At 46.1% G+C, this 18965-nt stretch overlaps 1 protein-coding gene across 1 annotated transcript in view; it reads right to left on the bottom strand.

Moving 5' to 3' along the window:
- hydin (HYDIN axonemal central pair apparatus protein) overlaps window positions 1-18965 on the bottom strand; it is a 1114396-nt gene that overhangs the window by 382885 nt on the left and 712546 nt on the right. The window contains exons 40-41 of the mRNA XM_080187991.1: window positions 8273-8443; window positions 7085-7293 (exon numbers count right to left, since the gene is read on the bottom strand). Coding sequence (XP_080044117.1) covers window positions 7085-7293; window positions 8273-8443 — 380 coding nt within the window. The remainder of the gene's footprint in view (window positions 1-7084; window positions 7294-8272; window positions 8444-18965) is intronic.

Raw genomic sequence — 18965 nt, 5'->3', positions numbered from 1 at the left:
TTGAGGGCGAAATTTTACAAAATGTTTTCTAAGTGTCCAGCTGGCATGAAAAAGGGGAGTTCCAGATCTGATTTTCGTGCAAGTTTTCATTCCCAATCTTATAGACTTAGAAAATATGAGCTTGACCATTTCTTGCCACTCGAGACAGTGGACTGGGCTTAAGTCACCAGACAACCTGCAGATCAGATCAGAGTCACAAACTGTATGTGTGCAGAAAAAGCTCACAAACAGGAGCTCTCCTGACAGAACCTTTGCCACACCCGCCCCACCCCCCACTACCATCTGCCGCCACCCCCCCCCCAACCCCTGCACCATTCCCCCCACCCCTAGGCCTCAAGCCAAATACAGCCTCTTCTTTCCCCTCCTCAGGCATCATAGACCCCCTCACACCAACATCACCAATTCTCTTACCCCAGGGGACAAGCTTACACATGGCTCTCTCATCACACCCTGCCTTCGATTGCTGGATGACATCACCCTCTCTCTCCCCTGTTCCCAATCATCACAGAGGCAGAGTTCCCACACAGCCTCCTCCTCCCCATCCCATCTCACCCCCAACCCACCCATCAATCCACTTGATGGAGATATCTCAAGTCGGTTGCATGCAGCCTGGATTCCTGTCTCTCCCTTGTACTTAACCTTGTGTCCTGTGTCGCAGGAAGGGACCCAGCCGGACCATCTGGCCCACCCTGTTGTTCCCACCCATCCTCCCTATGACAGCCAGGAAGACTCCTCGGAAGAAGCCAATGATGGGACCTCCAAGGTTGGCACCAGTTTTGCATCAGCTTTCATCTCATAATTCACCATCTCAGAGACTCTCACGTCCATGAGTCAAGTTAGTGGCAAGGCATCTCAGTCACTCTCTGGTGCGCATGACACATCTGATGTACATCGGGTGGAAGAGGGAACATCTGAGGCTTCTGGAATGCAAGGGCCTGCCAGAGGCAAGGACTCACCTAGTCCCAGGCTACATGTTGGGTCTCTGAGATCAATTTTCCCCTCAGCTGCTGGAGATGTAACAACAGAGCCAGGAAATGCAGGAGGGGCTTACATCAACCCTGAACCCACTGCGAGGCTGTTAGGAGGAGTCCTGAAGCTTTTAGCTGGATCAGCTATTACCTACATTTTGTGGTTCCCAGGCCAACAGTGCAAGGGTGGCGTCCATGGTTGAAAGCCTGGGACAGGGAATCCTCACCATGAGGGGCAGGCTCCAAGCGATGGCCGAGTCACAGCAGGCCACAGTGGGGTCCCAAAGGGCCTTAGCTGAGTCACAGTGGGCCACAGCTGAGGGACTCAACAGGCTTCTTGAGATTCTTGAGACATTGGAGAGACACTGTGACGTAATGGTAGGCCACATAATGTTAAGAGATTTAGCGGCACGAAGATGGCACAGGTGAAGTTAGATAGAATATTTGAAGACTCACTTTCACTTGTTTTTATATTATCACTTATTTTGATGGTACTTTTATTGGCATCAATAAATGGTATTTCACCCCACAGCTGTGATTAATTTGTCTCTGCTTAGCCTCCAACAGGATCTACTTACCCCAGTTGCCGGAGGGATCCTGCATGTAGATGTCAATGGGGGAGGGCCCTCAGCATATTGCTAGTGTGAAAATCAAGACATTCAAATCATTCACTGGCTACAAACTGGATGACAGCAGTGGCAGCGATTTACAACATCTAATATGGCAGATGTTACAACATCTGCCAGGAACTCTGCTTGCCCCTTGCCCAGCAACACACACTGCCTCCAGCAGCCGTCTCCCCTGCCTTCTATGAGTGGGGTATGGCCTTGGCCTCCTTTGCCCCCAATTCATCCTCCTGCTTCTCCTCCTCAGCTCCAGCAGCAACCAAAAGAACAGAAAGATCAATGGATTGCACTGCAAAAGCTATTTCAACAATCTGGAGGCGGTGGGGGGTACGGAAGGGCATGGCTGGGGAGGGAGAGAGACTGATGGAAAAATTAGAGAACTCTGCTCGACTCCAGCCCAGTAACATACACTCCCCACATTCTTCCCCTCCCCCCCCACCCCCAACAGACCTGAAGCAGCACACATTCCTCAGCAGTAGGGCACCATTAGAACCCTCGCTGCTCCAGAGCATGAATCTGACTTTTATAGAGGAGGTGTTTTCCTCACTGGTTCCAACTGCAACGAACAAGGTCATTAAGGCAGATGAGCTGGAACAACTGGGAGTGAAGCCCACTAATTATATTGTGATGAATGCAAAAAATTGCAGATTGACGTTTCGCCCACTTTGGTTCCTGATTGTGCCAATATTTTGTTATAAAATGGGAATGGATGTGAAAACAAGCGCCATTCCTGCTCGTTGGATTACTCCTGATTTTATGACCTTTTTCCGCTGAAAAATGGGTGCAATGAGGTTGTAAAATTCCACCCAGACTGTCAATAACAATCTCAGGTTGCTAGACGAGAGGTGAGGGCAAAATAATGCTCATTACAAAAGGAGATTGAGGACCCGATTTTAGCATTGCAAAGCGCTTGAAAACAGGCACGAAAACTTGGTGAAGTTGGGCATGAGGCCATTAACACGATCCGCATCCATGCAGATGCCCACTTTACCGAGGCCCGAAAATGATTCACGCCTTAAATTCACGCGATTTAAATGCACTTGAATTGAATTAATGGGCTGCATGCCCAACTTTACCAGCATTTCCTCCTTTTCCATCGCATTCGCTTGTCCAGATTCGGCACAAAACAGACTTGCTAGGCAAAGGTCAGTTTTGAGCCTTCCACCTTCAAAATAGGTAAGTTCAGAGCTTCGAAAGGCTCTCTGACTTACATCGGTGGTGGTGAAGGGGGAAGGCAGACCAGATTATTCTCTGGGTGGCTGGGGGGAGCAGTGGGGGTGGGGGGGGGTGCAGATTGCTCTCTGGTCGTTGTTACGGGTGGGGGGGGGCGGTGTGGAGGGAAGCCAGATTACTATCTGGTTGTCTGGTTGTCTGGTTGAAGGAGGGCAGAGGGAGGCCAGATTGTCTTTGGGCGGGGGGGGCAAGGGACACAGGAGGAGGGGGAGTGGAAGGGCAGAGGGAGGCCAGATTGTTGTCGGGGGCGGGGGGAGAGAAAAGAGGGAGGCCAGATCGCTCTCTGGTTGTTGCTGGGTGGGGGTTGGGGGGAGAGAGGCCCCATCTGATGGGAGAGGGCGAGGGGGGAAGGGTGGAACTGCTGCCACTCTGCAGGCGATCGGTGGGGGGAAGTGGGGCAGAAGGTCGCGATCGGTCTGTGTAGTGGGGGGGTGGGGGCGTGGATGGATAAGGGGGACCGTTATGTTATGGGAATGGGACGATGTCAGTGAGGGCCATTGCTCCCACTTTTTGTTCCCAGGCCGCTTTATCTGCTTTTTGCGGCCTGGGACAGATGTGACACTGGCACGTTTTTCAAATTTTTTTTCTCACTGTGCATGCACAGTTCAAAGCTCTGATCATTTGGGCACGATAAGTCCCGCCACAACGCAATTCAGACCCATGATTTTGTTTTCAGGCTAAGTTCAGGGTGTGCCTGAAAACAGGTTTATAAGTCAAATCTGAATTGCGCCCAGATTCAGCACTTAGAATCAAAATGGTAAAATCAAGCCCCGAGTTAGTTATGCCATGAGTGAGAAATGGATACCTTCCATGGTTTTCACAAAAACAGGTCCAGTTTCTTATATGGTTCAAACTGAAAATGAACTAGTTTAGTGATACCGTTGTCATCTCAAAATGATTTATCAGAATCATCTCCAAAATTACCAACTTCTTTAGCTCCTAGTGTTGTGAATGTTAGTACAGGAGATTTAGTTGAATCTGACTTGCCTGATGATTGTGTCTATGTTACAATACAACATGAGAGCGATACAGAATTAGTTCCAAGAGATGAAGTGTCCATTGGTGTTGGTACACCCAACAGTGCTGTTCAGAGGGGAAGTCATCTTCATCCTCCTGCAATGTAGGCACTATAGGTAGCTACTGTGACCATTAACAGAAGTCTCATCACAGAGAGTATGCGCTGCCATCTGTCAGACAGGAGAGCAATGCTCACAGATGCCACTTCACCCTCCACGATACTAGCGGCAATGACTACATCCAAACTCAGTGGCCTCGTCTGGACACATCCATTAGCTCATGGCCGATATTGTTTCCCTCAAGGACCTCCTCAGTTTTATCCTCATCAGAGGAGACATGCCATTTCTCCATTTCCTCCTCAGACAGTTCTTATCGCAGTGCAAGGTTGTGCAGGTCACAGCAAACAACCACGACGCGTTACACTTTCTGCAGATTGTATTACAGAGCTCCAACAAATTGGTCCAGACACTGGAACCACATTTTCATTTGCTCCATCAAATAGCAAGTTGCAGCATGAACTTCATTGTATCTGGTCTTAGCTGCACTCTGTGTCCTCCACAAAGGCTTCATCAGCCACTCCTCAATGGGTAGCCCTTTCCCCTGAGGGACCAATTTTGCAGCGTCTGGCGACCCTGAAACATATCAGGGATCTGAGAGTAGCTGAGAATGTAGGAGTCATGCACAATACCTGGGAATTGAATACACTCTGAGGAGGCACTTGATGTGTTCACAGGCCAGCTGAACATTCAGTGAGTGGAAACCCTCATGGTTCATTTGTTCAGAGCCTGATGCCACGGAAATTCGAGTGTCACGTGAGTGCAGTCCATGGCACTCTGCACCTGTGGAAAACCTGACATTTGTGCAAATCACATCGTTCTTGTGTCCTGGCTTTCCTGACCCCTGGTCAAAATGGACAAGGTTGTCTGCTCTCACAAAGATTGTGTCCATGACCTCCTGGATACACTTGCATGTGGATACTTCCAAAATCTCACAGAGGTCACCTGTAGGATTGGCATAAAAAGTGAGTGTGGCAGTAGCTTTCAGCATTACTGGCAGTGGGTGCACTCCAAATCCCCCTGGTGCCAAATCCTACAGTAGGTGGCAGACGTGACCTATCAGTTCCCTGGATATGCGGAGTCTTCAGCAACACTGGTTCTTGGACATCTGCAGGTATCTATACACCCTGCCTCTAACAAGGTACCTCCAAGCAGCAGTTCTCTGGGTTCATCCACTATATGTACAGCAGGCCTATCCTCTGCGCCTGCCTTTAATGAGCCACGTGCCACCATTGACGTTTTCTCCTTACTCTCCCCTGCCCATGAACAAGAAGAATAGCAACAAAATCGCCAGGTGCCATGTTCCTGATACTCTCCTCGCTGCAGTATCAAAGAGAGAGACTTGATGGTGGGCATTTGTCTTCCAAGGACCATTTTTTGTCCATTCATTGTTTGAAGCTGCCTCTAAAAGCTCACTGACTCATATCCCAACCAGAACTTTGATACCCCTACTTCGCGCAGTCGTGCTTCAGCCATTCTGACAACACATGTCAATGGAATAATTTTTTGATATGAGGGTATGATTGCAGCATTTGGGCCCAATAATAAGATGCAGATGTATTCTAATGAGGTTTCCGCCATTCAACGATGGAAACATGACTTTGGACTTTTCACAATATTTTCTGCTCCTGTTGCCAAATACACCCAATGTCAACAAGAATGGAGTAAAAAATCCCAGCCAATGTTTCCTCTCGAGGGGAAGTGGAAAAGCATAAGTAGCAGCTATCAATATAAAACCGTCACCAAGAAATCCAATAGCGAAATTCAGAAGAAACTTCTTCACCAAAACAGCAGAAGGAATATGGGATCTGCCCAACAGAGTGTAGTTGAAACAAACAGTATGGGGACCTTTAAGTGGCCACCAAACATACAAAAGAGAAGGAAATAGAGGGTTATGATGGTAGATTTAGGTGAGAAAAGCTGAGAGGAAGGTTGAATGGACTTTTTTTTAGAATTAGATCCCTACAATGCAGAGGGAGGCCATTCAGGTCTATTGAATCTGCACCTACAACAATCCCACCTTATCCCCTTAACCCCACATATTGACTCCACTAATTCTTTTAAGCTTAGCATCCAAGGACACTAACAGGCAATTTAACACGGCTAATGTACCCAACCCACATACCTTTGGACTGTGGGAGGAAACTGGAGCATCCAGAGAAAACCTATGCAGACATGGGGAGAACATGCAAACTCCAAGCAGACAGTGATCTAAGCTGAGAATCGAATCTAGGTCCCTGTAGCTGTGAGGCAGCAGTGCTAACCACTGTGCCATCCAAATGGCCTGTTTCCTTGTGTATCTTCTATTTAATCCAATGTCATCCTACATTCTAGCTTCCTTCTTTCGATGAAGGGGTTGGCTTCTGAGGAAAGGTTGGATAGGTTCTATTTGTATCCATTAGAGTCTAAAAGAATGAGGAGTGATTTTACTGAAATGTATAAGATCCTGAGGTGAGTTAACTGGGTGGATATTGAGAGGATAATTCCCCTTGTGGCACAGGCTAACACTGAGAGACACAATTGAAAAGTAAGGGGTTTACCAATTCTGACAGAATTCTCTTCCCTAGACTGCAGTGGAGGCTAGTTCATTGAATATTTTTCAGGCTGTTAGATAAATTCTTATTTGACAAGGGAATGAAAGGTATTGGGGTTAGACAAGATAGCAGAGTGGAGGCCACAATCAGATCAGCTATGATCTCATCAAATGGCCAAGTAGGCAAAAAAGGCCACTGACCTCCTCCTATTCCTAATCATATGTTTCAATGTTCTTCAAGCTGGCAAGATTCCCAACATCTGGCGATTCCAGCCTTCCTGAGATAAAAATAAAAATCCTGTTAAAATAAGAGCACACAGGTTCCTTATAAGCTTCTACTTGAACCTGGCGCCTGAGAGTGAACAGGTTATTAAAACATCTATGACCCTATGGCGTTATATGTGGATGGGTTGGAGGAGAATTTGAGGCTCAGAAAATATTTCTTATTTGCCCTGAACCCCTGTGCCTGGGAATTAAAGCTTCTCTCAAAGGTTGGATACATATCTTCAAAAGCAGATGTATTATAATGTTAACACATCAATTGATTGGTTTAAAAAAAAGTTGATTTCACCTCTGATTATTCTAAAGCAGTGACAGCATTTAAACAAATACTCTATACCAATTTCCTTTATGTTTGTGCCAGTATTCTACCTGTGAAGCTGCTGTTTCATTTGGCTGCTTCTGTATCTGTTGAGTTGACTTGACAACAGTGCTCATGCTGCTTTTGCGTATGATTGCTGTACTAAATGCAGGTTTATTCTCAGAAGCAGGGCTACCTTCAGGCGTTGCCTTGTTCGTCCCTTCAACAGCAGTGCCTCCCATTCCAAAGGATGAATGTTGCGTGGCCCCACTTTGTGACACTGAAATAATAAATGATCACATTTGAAAGCATAGAACCAGCTCAAAAATTGCAAGTTTGAACTATATACTCAGTTAATGCCTCCTGCCTGCCTTCCATTAAGAGTATAGCTGCTATTATAGTTCTGTGAAAGGTTAACTATCATTAAAGTTACAGATTCAATCCTTTAATTCTTAATTTTAACAAAGACAGGAGCATACTTGCTTCATTTAATTTATTATATAAACCTTATATATTCTGTGTAGCTGCTGGTTTATTATCCAAGATATAAACAACCAAGTACTGAGATGAACAGGATGGTGTAGTTATTCAAACGTGACTTAAAAATGCTTTCTATTGTAGCCGAAGCTGATTCAGATGGTTGGAAAGTCTCCTTTGAGTCCTGGTCTTAAGCATTCTATGTGAATAAGTTTGAGTAATCTCAGTCCAATATCTAATGAGAAATGATGTACTTGAACTAACTTGGCACACAATGATTTACAGAGGGGATAAAAAAAATGTCACACTGATACTGAGGAGGGCCGACTAAGCTCAAAACATTCTGCGGGAATGGAGGAGACTTCACTCTTAAACTTGCTGCACCTGACCTATTAATGGTTGTACCAGGAATACGCTGGGGTCTTCAAGAATTAAACAGATCCAAGATCCAATTGCAAGCAACTTTGAAGAAAAGTTACAGAGCCTTAAAAAATGGTGTGGTCTCAGTTTTCCTTGCTTACTTGTATGATTTGTTATTAAATTATCTGAAATGAGGGAAAAAAGTTGCATTGACTGACAGTGAAAAGTCATCCAATCAAGTCACTAGGAGCCGATTCACTTTCCAACCGGTGAGGGCAACAACAGCCTGCTGAGATTGGATGACCAATGGAAGACAGATCACACAATGAAACACCTAGGAACAGATCGAGAATAACAGCCCTAGACCTGGGAATGCTGGATATTGCTGATGATAATATCGTCAAAATGTTGTCATATATTACCTTCTTCAGCATCCCTCAGCATTTGCTCCAGAGCAGCCTTTGTACACAATTCCCGAGCCCGCATGGCCACAGCTGTGGTACCACTTGAAACTGCTTCCCGTATTACAGCATCAACAGTCAAATAGGATGCTCGGTAATACTTTGCGAGGAAGATTGCAGTATTTGTCTTTCCTGGAACAAAACATACAAAAGCACATTACATTATCAGAAGCTGCCAAAACAATTAGATATTGGAGTGTCTATAAAATCAATCTCTTCAAACTCTCTACATCTCATTCCTCAATGACTCCAGGGGAAGTGCACTGAACCAGATGGATCAGCAATTATCCATCAATACTTAGTCACCTGATAAAGCTTGAGCAATTACAATTGGTCTCAGTGCCTCCAACTTAGGGAGGAGAAGGTTAGCCTCAGGTTCTGCTTCTGACTATTAACCAATGTTTCCTCCTGGAAAATTCAAGTGGGTAAATGTTGGCTGAATGCAGAATTGGACCCTTCACAATCGAGCAGCTTTCCAACATTCACAGTCTAAGCTCACACCTGTGTCACTTGAAACCAATGTAAACATCACCAAGGGAGAAGGAAAAAATCCCCGAAAATTGAGCTTTAAAAAAAGGCTGATAATATGAACTGTGCTGGAAACACAATAGCCTGTATTTCATGTTCAATAGTGAAGAAAGGTACTTGCAGAGATCTGGTGATCTCCATGCTATGGATTTCTCATCAATTTGAACTTAGTGCTTGGTTAAGGGATATTTTGCCAATCGGCAACAAATATGTCACCAAAAGGGGTAACCAGCCAATCACATCAAAGTAAAAGCAGAATATTGCCGGTGCTGGAAATAAAAAGAGAAAAGGTTGAAAATTCTCAGCAGGTCTGACAGTTTCTCTCTCCACAGATGCTGCTAGCCAGACTTGCTGAGGTTTTCTTGCATTTTCTGTTTTTAAATCATTTTAAGTTTATTTTTATTCTTTCATGGGATCTGAGCATCACTGGCAAGCTCACCTTGAACTGCCTTTGAGAAAGTGGAGGTGAGCTGCCAGCTTAAGCCACTGCAGTCCAGTGTAGGTGTAAATGCTGTCAGTACACGCAACAAACTGGGAAATGAAATGCACTGAATTTGACACTTCAATTAAAATTTTAGATGAGAGTGAAATGAATATCTACGTCATATGCACTGAATTATGGTGGAAGCTGAAGTAGCAAATCAAAGAGCCAGCACAGGCACAGTCGGTCAAATGGCCTCTCTTTAGCTAAAATAGTTCAATTCCCATTTCGTTTAACTCTATAATTTTCATTACGAGGAATTTTAAAACCACTTCAGTTCAAACTGCTTTCGAGTCCAGACCTCATTGAGACTGCCTGTATCCATTCGAGAGTGTGCTTAACAGTCTTGGGTCAGCGCAGAGGAGTCCCCAATGAATGTGGGGACTTCTTAGCACTCATCATAATAAGAAACTGTAGACCATCAAGAAGAGCATGGTACAGGCTACAGCAAAACCCCATTCCAAGCTTAGCCATACCTTCCTATCTTAAATAGGATATAGAGCACAAGGCTTTAACAATGGCATACATTACAGGACTTCAACACAAATAAAGAATAGAGAGCTTTAAGGGAGGAATGTAAAGTAGGGTTTCAATAGTGTTAGCGCGAATGGGCGAACACGACCACTACGGACTCAGGGTCAGGTTCAACAGCGGTACAGCTTTATTTTAACGTCGACGGGGGTGCAGTCAGGACATACAAACAGAACTGTCCCAAAAGCACTCTAAAGACCCGCTGCAATGGGCTACAGTTATACCTGCAGTTGGTACATTGTACAATTCAAATGCTAATTTTTTTTACAGTATTCGACTCTGACCATCCTGTTTCGATGTCTTCAAGTATTGTAACAATGGGTTTAAATGTGTGTTAATCGTTTCTGTCTGATGCGTTTATTAATGGTCTAGAATCTCCGGGGTTTGAACAATGGGTGTTTGACTATTCTCAGGAAGTTTGAGGGGCCAGGGATGCTTCCTTAGTTATGCTAATCTTTAGGTGTCTCCATAGAAGGTTGCTTGATTAGATCAGAGGTTCTGATTTGGTCGGATGGGGGTGTACTTTTTAATTTAGTTCCTGTAGGTGCCATCCTGTCCAGTTCCCTTTGTGTGCTAGCCCTCATTTGCATTCTAAAAGCATGTCCTTGCCTGCTAGTCTGTGTCTGTTCCCTTGTGACCTTTAGTGGGGAGGCTCTGAGTGCAGCTTTAGTCTACTTCCATATTGTATACCCAATTTCATAAAATTTGTTGTCAGATAACAATAGGAACAAGTAATTCACGTCTTCGACAGATGACGAGAAGACAAGTTGTCAGCAAGGGCAGATAATGCAGGTATCAAGAGGGACAGAGCTCAGGATTTTATAAGTTGCCAATAGTATTTCCCATCAGCAAAAAAGTTGAAAACAACCCTGCCTCAGCCATTTCTGGGAGACCTGACTAGATTTTACTATAAGTAGGCAACTAGCTACCTGCAATTGATGCTCCCATCTATAACAGCTGCCTGCCAGCTCTTCAGACATTGCAGCACCACAACAAGAAGTGCTCACTGTTCAAACTGCAAGGTAGGACCAGTATTAACAAAGAAGAATCTAGGACAGCGATGGGGCGTGCTGGTATCATTCAGGCAGGCTCCAGTGAAGGGTAAGGTGGGTCATCTGTGAAGGAAGAGTGGGGTGTTACTGAGGGAATGGCCCTTGTCACTGGGAGCTTCTGTGGGTCCCTCCATGACCGAAAAGGTGTTCAATCAAGATGGCATCTCAATAATACAAGGAGATAATCAGCATATACAAAATTCCCCGTGTGACAAATACGTTTAAGTGGTTCTCAAGGATTTTAATTTGCCTGAGGGCCATCAGCCACCTTTCCCACTGCAAGAAAATACCAGCATTGGTGGAGTGGCAACAGGCACCTCATTTAATTCTTCATTACCCCATGTCCATCTGCCAGCCCACTCTTAAGGGCCCTGTAAAATACGAGACTTACATCAGGGACTTTTAAGATGAGGCTCCAATGGGGACATAAAACCCAGAACTTAAAGAGTCATATAACCCAGGATTTCATTTAGGACATAAAATGCTCCAAGAGAGACACAGTACAAAGGTTTTGGGCTATGTGCAATGTAGAATGTCAACAGGGTGTATGGGGTGTCAGGGAGGGGTAGTACCTCTGGTGGGGGAACATGTCACGTCCTTTTCAGGGCAGTTTGTCCACCCTTTGTCCCCACCTGGCACTCAGCTCTCACTTATGATTTCCCGTAGCTGTTTGCACGTGACAGCGGCCACACCCCGGGCAATGACTTCGACAAGCCAGCTAAACCGGGTGAAGGTAACCGACAGGTCTCAACCCTCAGTGAGATAGGGAGATGTCAATCCCAGCATGTGAAGACAGACTCCAGCGGATTGAGCGGACCAGAGCAATGGAAGATCCAATGACCAAGAAGGTGGTCTCTGCAAGCGTCGTGGAATGCAAAGAACAGGACAAGATACAGAAGACGTCCTGGTCATCCACTGCGCCTAGTCCCATCTCCAGCCGTCGTGACTCTAGTCTTGTCACTGGATCCAGGTGGGAATTGGGAAGAGAGAGTGAGGCTGACACTGCGCAACTTTCCCTCACCTTAGTCCAAATCAAGTGCTAATCTCCACACTATTACCATCATCATCGTCCTGTTCAACCTTTGAAGTCCTGTGATGATGGGCGGGCGACGATGCAGTAGGTGCGAATACACTGGGAGCTATAGTCACGGACCTGCACACAGGCGGCTCAGGTCTAATTGTCATTTTCTGCTGACCGAAGCAGCAGTGGAACTCGGTGTCTACCTGGGTGACTAAGCAGTCCTCTTCAGGAACGCGCTGCTCACCGCCGTAGAATGAGGAAGGGGCTAGAAAAGGTGCCCTAAACATTGCCTGCTTCACCTCACCCTGGCCAGTTTACCGTGGCTGGCGTAGATCCCATCTTGCAGTCGAACAAACAAAACAAAACACAAGGTGACACCGCTCACCACTGGCACTTGGAACGTGCTCATGCTTTTGGATAACCCTACAGCAGACAGACCAGAGAGAAGAACAGCCTTAGTTGCCAGAGGGCTTGCAAGATATAACATTGACATTGCAGCCCTGAGTGAAAATCGTCTTGCCAACAAAGGTCAGTTGACTGAAATTGGAGGTGGATACACTTTTTTCTGGAGCGGTCGTGGCAGCGATGAGTGTCGTGATGCTGGAATTGGATTCACTGTCAGGAGTCACCTTGTTCGGGAACTTGCTAGTCTACCCAAGGGTGTGAACGACCGGCTTATGACATTACAGCTTCTGCTACAGAACAGAAGTCAAGCCAACCTGATCAGTGCCTATGCCCCCATAATGGACGAGATGAAAGACAAGTTCTATGAAGAACTAGACACCCTTCTATCAGCAGTAAGCAGTAGCAACAAGTTGATCTTGCTTGGCAATTTCAATGTAAGAGTAGGCTGTGACTCTGCAATCTGGCCAGGAGTCATTGGGAGGCACGGAATGGGCAAGTGTAACAGTAACAGCCTACTCTTAACGAAGACCTGTGCAGCATAAGACCTCCTCATCACCAACACAACCTTTCACCTGCCTACCCATAACAAGACCTCCTGGATGCACCCCCGCTCTAAGAATTGGCATCTTATCGACTATGTCATTGTCAAGAGAAAAGATAGGCAGGATGTCAGAATAACCAAGGCCATGTGTGGTGCTGACTGCTGGACAGATCACAGGCTCATTGTCTCCAAAATGAAGCTCCGCATCAGACCCAAGAGGCAACCAGAAGGAAGCAAGGTTATGAAAAGAATTAATGCAACCAAGCTAAAGAATCCCAGCGTAGCTTCAGCATTGGTTGAAGACTTAGAAATCAAGCTTGCTGACCTACACCTCGCAGGCAGCGCTGAGGATGACTGGAAACGTTTCAGGGATGCTGTCCATTCATCTGCACTGAAGATGTTCGGGCCCTCTGCCCGCAAGCAGCATGATTGGTTCGATGAGAATGATGAGGAGATACAGGCTCTTCATCGGGCCCGTCAGAGCGACACATCATCTGCTGCCAAGAAAAATGCTTTTACCAGTGCTCGCAAGCCAGTCCAGAATAAACTGCGTAAAATGCAGGATGCCTGGCTGAGCGCCAAGGCCGATGAAATACAGGGATACGCTGACATAAACGACTTGAGACGCTTCTATGAAGCTCTCAACACTCTCTACAGACCTCAATCTCTCTGGATTCCCCTCCTTCTGAGTACAGGTGGTACAACTCTCATTACAGAGAGGGCTCAGTTCCTGCAGAAATGGGTTGAACACTTTGAAGCCGTCCTCAATCAACCATCATCCATTAACAATGAGGCAATAGACAGGATTCCCCAGGTTGATATCAACAGCGCTATGGATGACCGACTGGTAGTAGCCGAAGTCATGAAAGCTGTCAGCCAGCTATTCAGTGGCAAAGCCCCAGGGACAGATGCCATACCCACAGAGATCTACAAAGCTGCTGGTCCTGTACTTATCGAGAAGCTCACTGAGTTATTCCAGTCCTTTTGGAATCAAGGATCCATTCCCCAGGAACTTAAAGATAAGTCCATCGTAAACCTCTACAAGAGGAGGAGCAATCGGCAAGTATGCGACAACCACCGAGGAATCTCACTGTTCTCCATCACAGGAAAAACCCTTGCAAGAGTCCTGCTAAATCATCTGGTCACTCATCTGGAGCTGGGCCTGTTTCCAGAGTCACAGTGTGGCTTCTGCAAAGGTCACAGGACTATGGACATGATTTTTGCTGTGCACCAATTTCAGGAAAAGTGTCAGGAGCAGAATTGTGAGCTCTACACAACCTTTGTTGACCTCGCGAAAGCCTTCGACACTGTCAGCCGACAAGGCCTGTGGAAGATCATGTCAAAGTTCAGCTGCCACCCCCAAATTCATTCAGATGGTACGCCAGTTCCATGATGGCATGATGGCCAGAGTACTGGAGGCAGAGAATCCTCTAAGGCATTCCCAGTCACCAAAGGCATCACACATGACTGTGTGCTCACACCTACACTGTTCAGCATGATATTTACGGCCATGCTGAATGATGCCTTTTAGGACAGTATTGCTGGAATCAGCCTCAAGTGCTGAGTGGATGGGAAGCTCTTCAACCTGAGGAGACTCCAAGTTATTACCAAAGTGAAGGAGACTGTTCTGAGAGATTTCCTTTTTGCCGATGACTGCACCCTGTATACTGGCTCAAAGCCAGAGACGCAAGTCAGTATGACAAATTTTCCACTGCCTGTGACAACTTTGGATTCACCATCAACATTAAAAAGACCAAAGTCTTGCATCAGCCTGCTTCTCGTGCACCGTACACAGAACTCATAATCACAATCAAACTACAGGCAGTGGACCAGTTCACTTATCTTGGCAGCACCCTCTCCCAAGCAGTGATAATCGACACAGAAGTTAACTGCAGAACAGCACAGGCAAGCTCTGCTTTCGGTAGACTGCGCTCCACTGTATGGGAACATCGAGGAATCAGCCCAGCAACAAAACTGAAGGTCTATAATGCCTTGGTACTCACTGCCCTCCTGTATGCCTGTGAAACGTGGACTGTGTATCGAAGGCATGCAAGACAGCTCAATCATTTCCATATGACTTGTCTTCGCAGAATATTACGCATCAGATGGCAAGACAAAGTACCAGGCTCTGAAGTTCTCTCTAGAACAAGTCTACCATCAGTCCACATACTGCTGATGTGGGCAGGGCATGTCATCCATATGCCGGACGAGCGAATACTCAAGCAGCTCCTCTTTGGGGAACTCTCTGATGGGAGACGCTCGCATGGAGGGCAGAAGAAGCATTACAACGACACACTCAAGGCCTCCTTGAAGTCGCTTGACATAGACACGACCACCTGGGAAACGCTGGCACAAAACTGCCCTACCTGGTGCTGCCTCATTCACAAGGGCTGTCAAGCGTAGAAAGCAAGATGCATTGCTGAAGCACAACTTAAGCGCGAGCTGAGCAAGTCCAGAGCCACCAGCACAACAACTACAGTTCCTACACAAGTCTGTCCAATATATGCCAGGACATTCTGTGCCCAACTTGGCCTGATCAGTCATCTTTGGACACATCGCATCCAGCCTCAAAGTGACTAATGGTGCCGAGGTCCTCATCGATGGCGATGGATGAATAACATGTCAACAGGGAACATAAGAAATATAAGTCGGAATTGGCCCTGAGACCCCTCGAATCTGCTCCACCATTTAATAAAATCATGGCTAACCCTCAACCATAACTCTCCCACCATTCCCCACATTGTTTGATTCACAGCCTCCAATTTATTAACCTACTGAACATCCCTCACTCGAAGTAAAGAATTTCAAACATTTACAACCCTGCAAATCAAGAGACATCTTCTCATCTCAGTCCTAAATAACCATCCACTTATCTAAGATTGAGGTCCAGACTCTCCAACAGGAAAATTATATGTTTTAACAAAATCCCCTTTCAGTTTTCTACGTTTCAGACATCTTAGGACCAAATGTCTCCTCATAGATCAATCTTCTCATCCAAGGAATTAATTCAATTAATCTTTGTTGCACTCCTCTAAGACAAGTATACCATTCCTTAAGTATGGAGATCAAAATTGTACAACAGATCTTGTCTCAACAATTGCAGCAAGATCAATCAGTTACATTAAACATTCACTTCCTCCATTACTAACACCAGTGGTAGCAGTGTGTAGTATCTACATGATACACTGTAGCAACTAAAGCTCCTTTGACAACATTTTCTAAACATGTGACTGCAACCACCTAGGACAATAAGCAGTAGATGCATAGGAACACAACCACCTGCAAATTCCACAATAAACCACAAAGTATCCTGACTTGGGACATTCTCAGTAAGAAGTCTCACAACACCAGGTTAAAGTCCAACAGGTTTATTTGGTTTTCAGTTGGATTTAACTTTGTTATTGACTTTATTATTAACTTGTTATTTGGATTTGTTATTAACTTTAACCTGGTATTGTCAGACTTCTTACTGTGTTTACCCCAGTCCAACACCATCATCTCTACATCACTGGGACGTTCTCACCATTTCTTCACTGTCACTGGATCAAAATCCAGGAAGTCATTCCCTAACATCACTATGAGTGTACCTATACTAAATAGACTGTAATTCAAGAAGGCAGCACACCACTACCTTCTCAAGATTAGTTAGTGATGGACAATAAATACTAGTCTGGCCAGTGATGATCATAACCCTCAAATGAGTAAATAAAAAGATTTTCTTGCCCTTGTATTCCAACATCATTGCAATAAAGGCCAACATATCATTTGCCCTCATAATTGCCTGCAGTATCTACATGTTAATGTTCTGTGTTTTTTGTACAAGGGTACTCAAAACCCTCTGAACATCAACATCTAATGGTTTCTCTTTCTTTAAATGATATCCTCGGGGGAGATTCTCCCAGCCCACTGCGCTGCTTGAGCAGTGCAATGGGTCAGGAGACAACAGTGTGGCCATTTCACAAGCTTCTCACTGGACGCCACAGCCTCCACGAGTTTCCAACACTGAGATTTTCAGCGTCACCCAGCTTCACACTGGAAATTGGCGAAGAGCTGATTTCAATACTGAAATTAATATTTGCATCTGATTAGCAGGCCCAGGACTGAATTCTCCGGAACTGCTACGTCTCCCCACCTGCCGGGAATGGTTCCCTCCGGTGGGATTTACTCCTGCCTAATGGGGAAACAGGCAGCCCAAACCTCCTGGAGAGAAGAGGGACCATTGAGACTGCTCCATGATGGTTGGAGGTAAGGGGGGGGAAGGGTGCCCTCTGGGCAGCGCCAGCCTGGCACTCTGGCATTACCCAAGGGGCAAAATGGCACTGCCCAAGGAGCACCTTGGCACAGTCCACTGGCCATCAGGCAGCACCAAGGAGGCCGACCAGAAGGGAGCAGAGCCCACTGGGGGTTGTCCTGCCGCCATTCTGCAATCAGGATCGGTGAGAGAGGGAGGGCGATTGGGGCTGGCCAGTGGTAGTGGTGGTGGGTGGGGTGGGGAGGGGATGGGATGGGGACAGAGAGGGGCCATGAGGGGTCTAGACAGAGTGGGGAGAGAGAAAATATTTCCATTGGTGGGAGTATTGACAACCAGGAAACACTGATTTAAGGTAGCTGGCAAAAAAAAGGAGGAAAAGGTTTTTTACACAATACATAACTAAATGGGTAGATTTAGTTTGGGGGTTAGCCTATGAGGAGAGACTGAATAGATTGGGACTGTACTCGTTGGAGTTTCGAAGGCTAAGGGGGGATCTTATAGAGGCGTATAAGATAATGAAGGGGATAGATAGGGTAGAGGTAGAGAGATTCTTCCCGCTTAGAAAGGATAGCAGGACTAGAGGGCACAGCCTCAAGACAAGGCAGTTGTGGGGGGGGGGGGGGGGGGGGGGGGTGCGCAGTTTAGATCAGAGCTGAGGAGGAACTTCTTCTCTCAAAGGGTGGTGAGTCTCTGGAATTCTCTGCCCATTGAAGTGGTGGAGGATACCTCGCTGAATATATTGAAGTCACGGGTAGATAATTCCCTTGTCTATCAGAAACCTAAGGGTTATGGGGAGAAAGCGGGAAAGTGGAACTGAACCACTTCAGGTCAGCCATGATCTTATTGAATGGCGGGGCAGGCTCGAAGGGCTAGATGGCCTACTCCTGCTCCGACTTCTTCTGTTCTTATGTTCTTACTTCCTCATCTGCTACTTGCTGTAAATCTGATAAATCTAAGGTGAAGCCTTCCATTGTTTGCTGGAGCAGACGAGTGAAGGAGCAGAGAGAGAGCTAAGATTTTACCTGTTAAAAACCAGTTTAAAATAAGTTTAAAGCACTTTGTTCTTTGTAGAACTGTTTAAAGCATTTATTTATTGTATTTACTGCTTTAAGAATTCTGAGGGAGTGGTTAACAGGCAGTTGTGGGCCATCAGATTTAAATCAGCGCCAGGTTTAAAAGGAGGCCTGGTGTAGACAGCGGGCAGCGTCTGAACGGGCAGCGGAGTGAGAGGGAAGCAGAGTGAGCTACTTGGGCTTAATATCAAAAAGGGCTTGAAAGAAAAAAGGCCAGGTGAGTTCGTTTGAAAAACAAAAAAAAAAAAAATTTTTTCAAAACTACTACAGTAAATAATGGAGGGGCATGTGATGTGTGGTTTCTGTATGATGTGGGAACTGGTGGACCCTAGGGTTCATCCCAGTGACCATGTCTGCAGTAAGTGCAGGTTGCTGGAGGAGCTCCAGCTCAGGGTAAATGAGCTGGCCTCTGAGCTACAGGCACTGAGGCTCATCAAGGGGAGAGAGGGTGCCATTGTCAATGGGGTGCAAGTGACATCCACCCCCCCTAGACTGGCTAACTCTAAGGGTCAGGGACAAGAGGGGGCTACTGGGAAGAGGAAGGGGGGTGAGGAGCGGAGGCCTCAGCCTCTTAATCTGCATAACAGGTTTGATGTCCTTGCTTCCAAGTTGGACGAGAACGAGGCAGGTGAGGTTGGTGAGCAAGCTGCACACGGTACAGTGATGCAGCAGGACATAGGCAAAGAGAAAGGGAAGAGGAATGTAGTAGTTATTGGGGATAGTGGGGTGAAGGGTATTGACACTGTCCTTTGTCACAATGACAAATTGCA

Source organism: Carcharhinus amblyrhynchos, chromosome 4, assembly GCF_965287045.1.
Source record: "Carcharhinus amblyrhynchos chromosome 4, sCarAmb.v2.hapA, whole genome shotgun sequence".
NCBI classification, from domain to species: domain Eukaryota; kingdom Metazoa; phylum Chordata; class Chondrichthyes; order Carcharhiniformes; family Carcharhinidae; genus Carcharhinus; species Carcharhinus amblyrhynchos.
The sequence above is the reverse complement of the archived record's forward strand: the minus strand, read 5'-3'. Positions and strand labels throughout refer to the sequence as shown.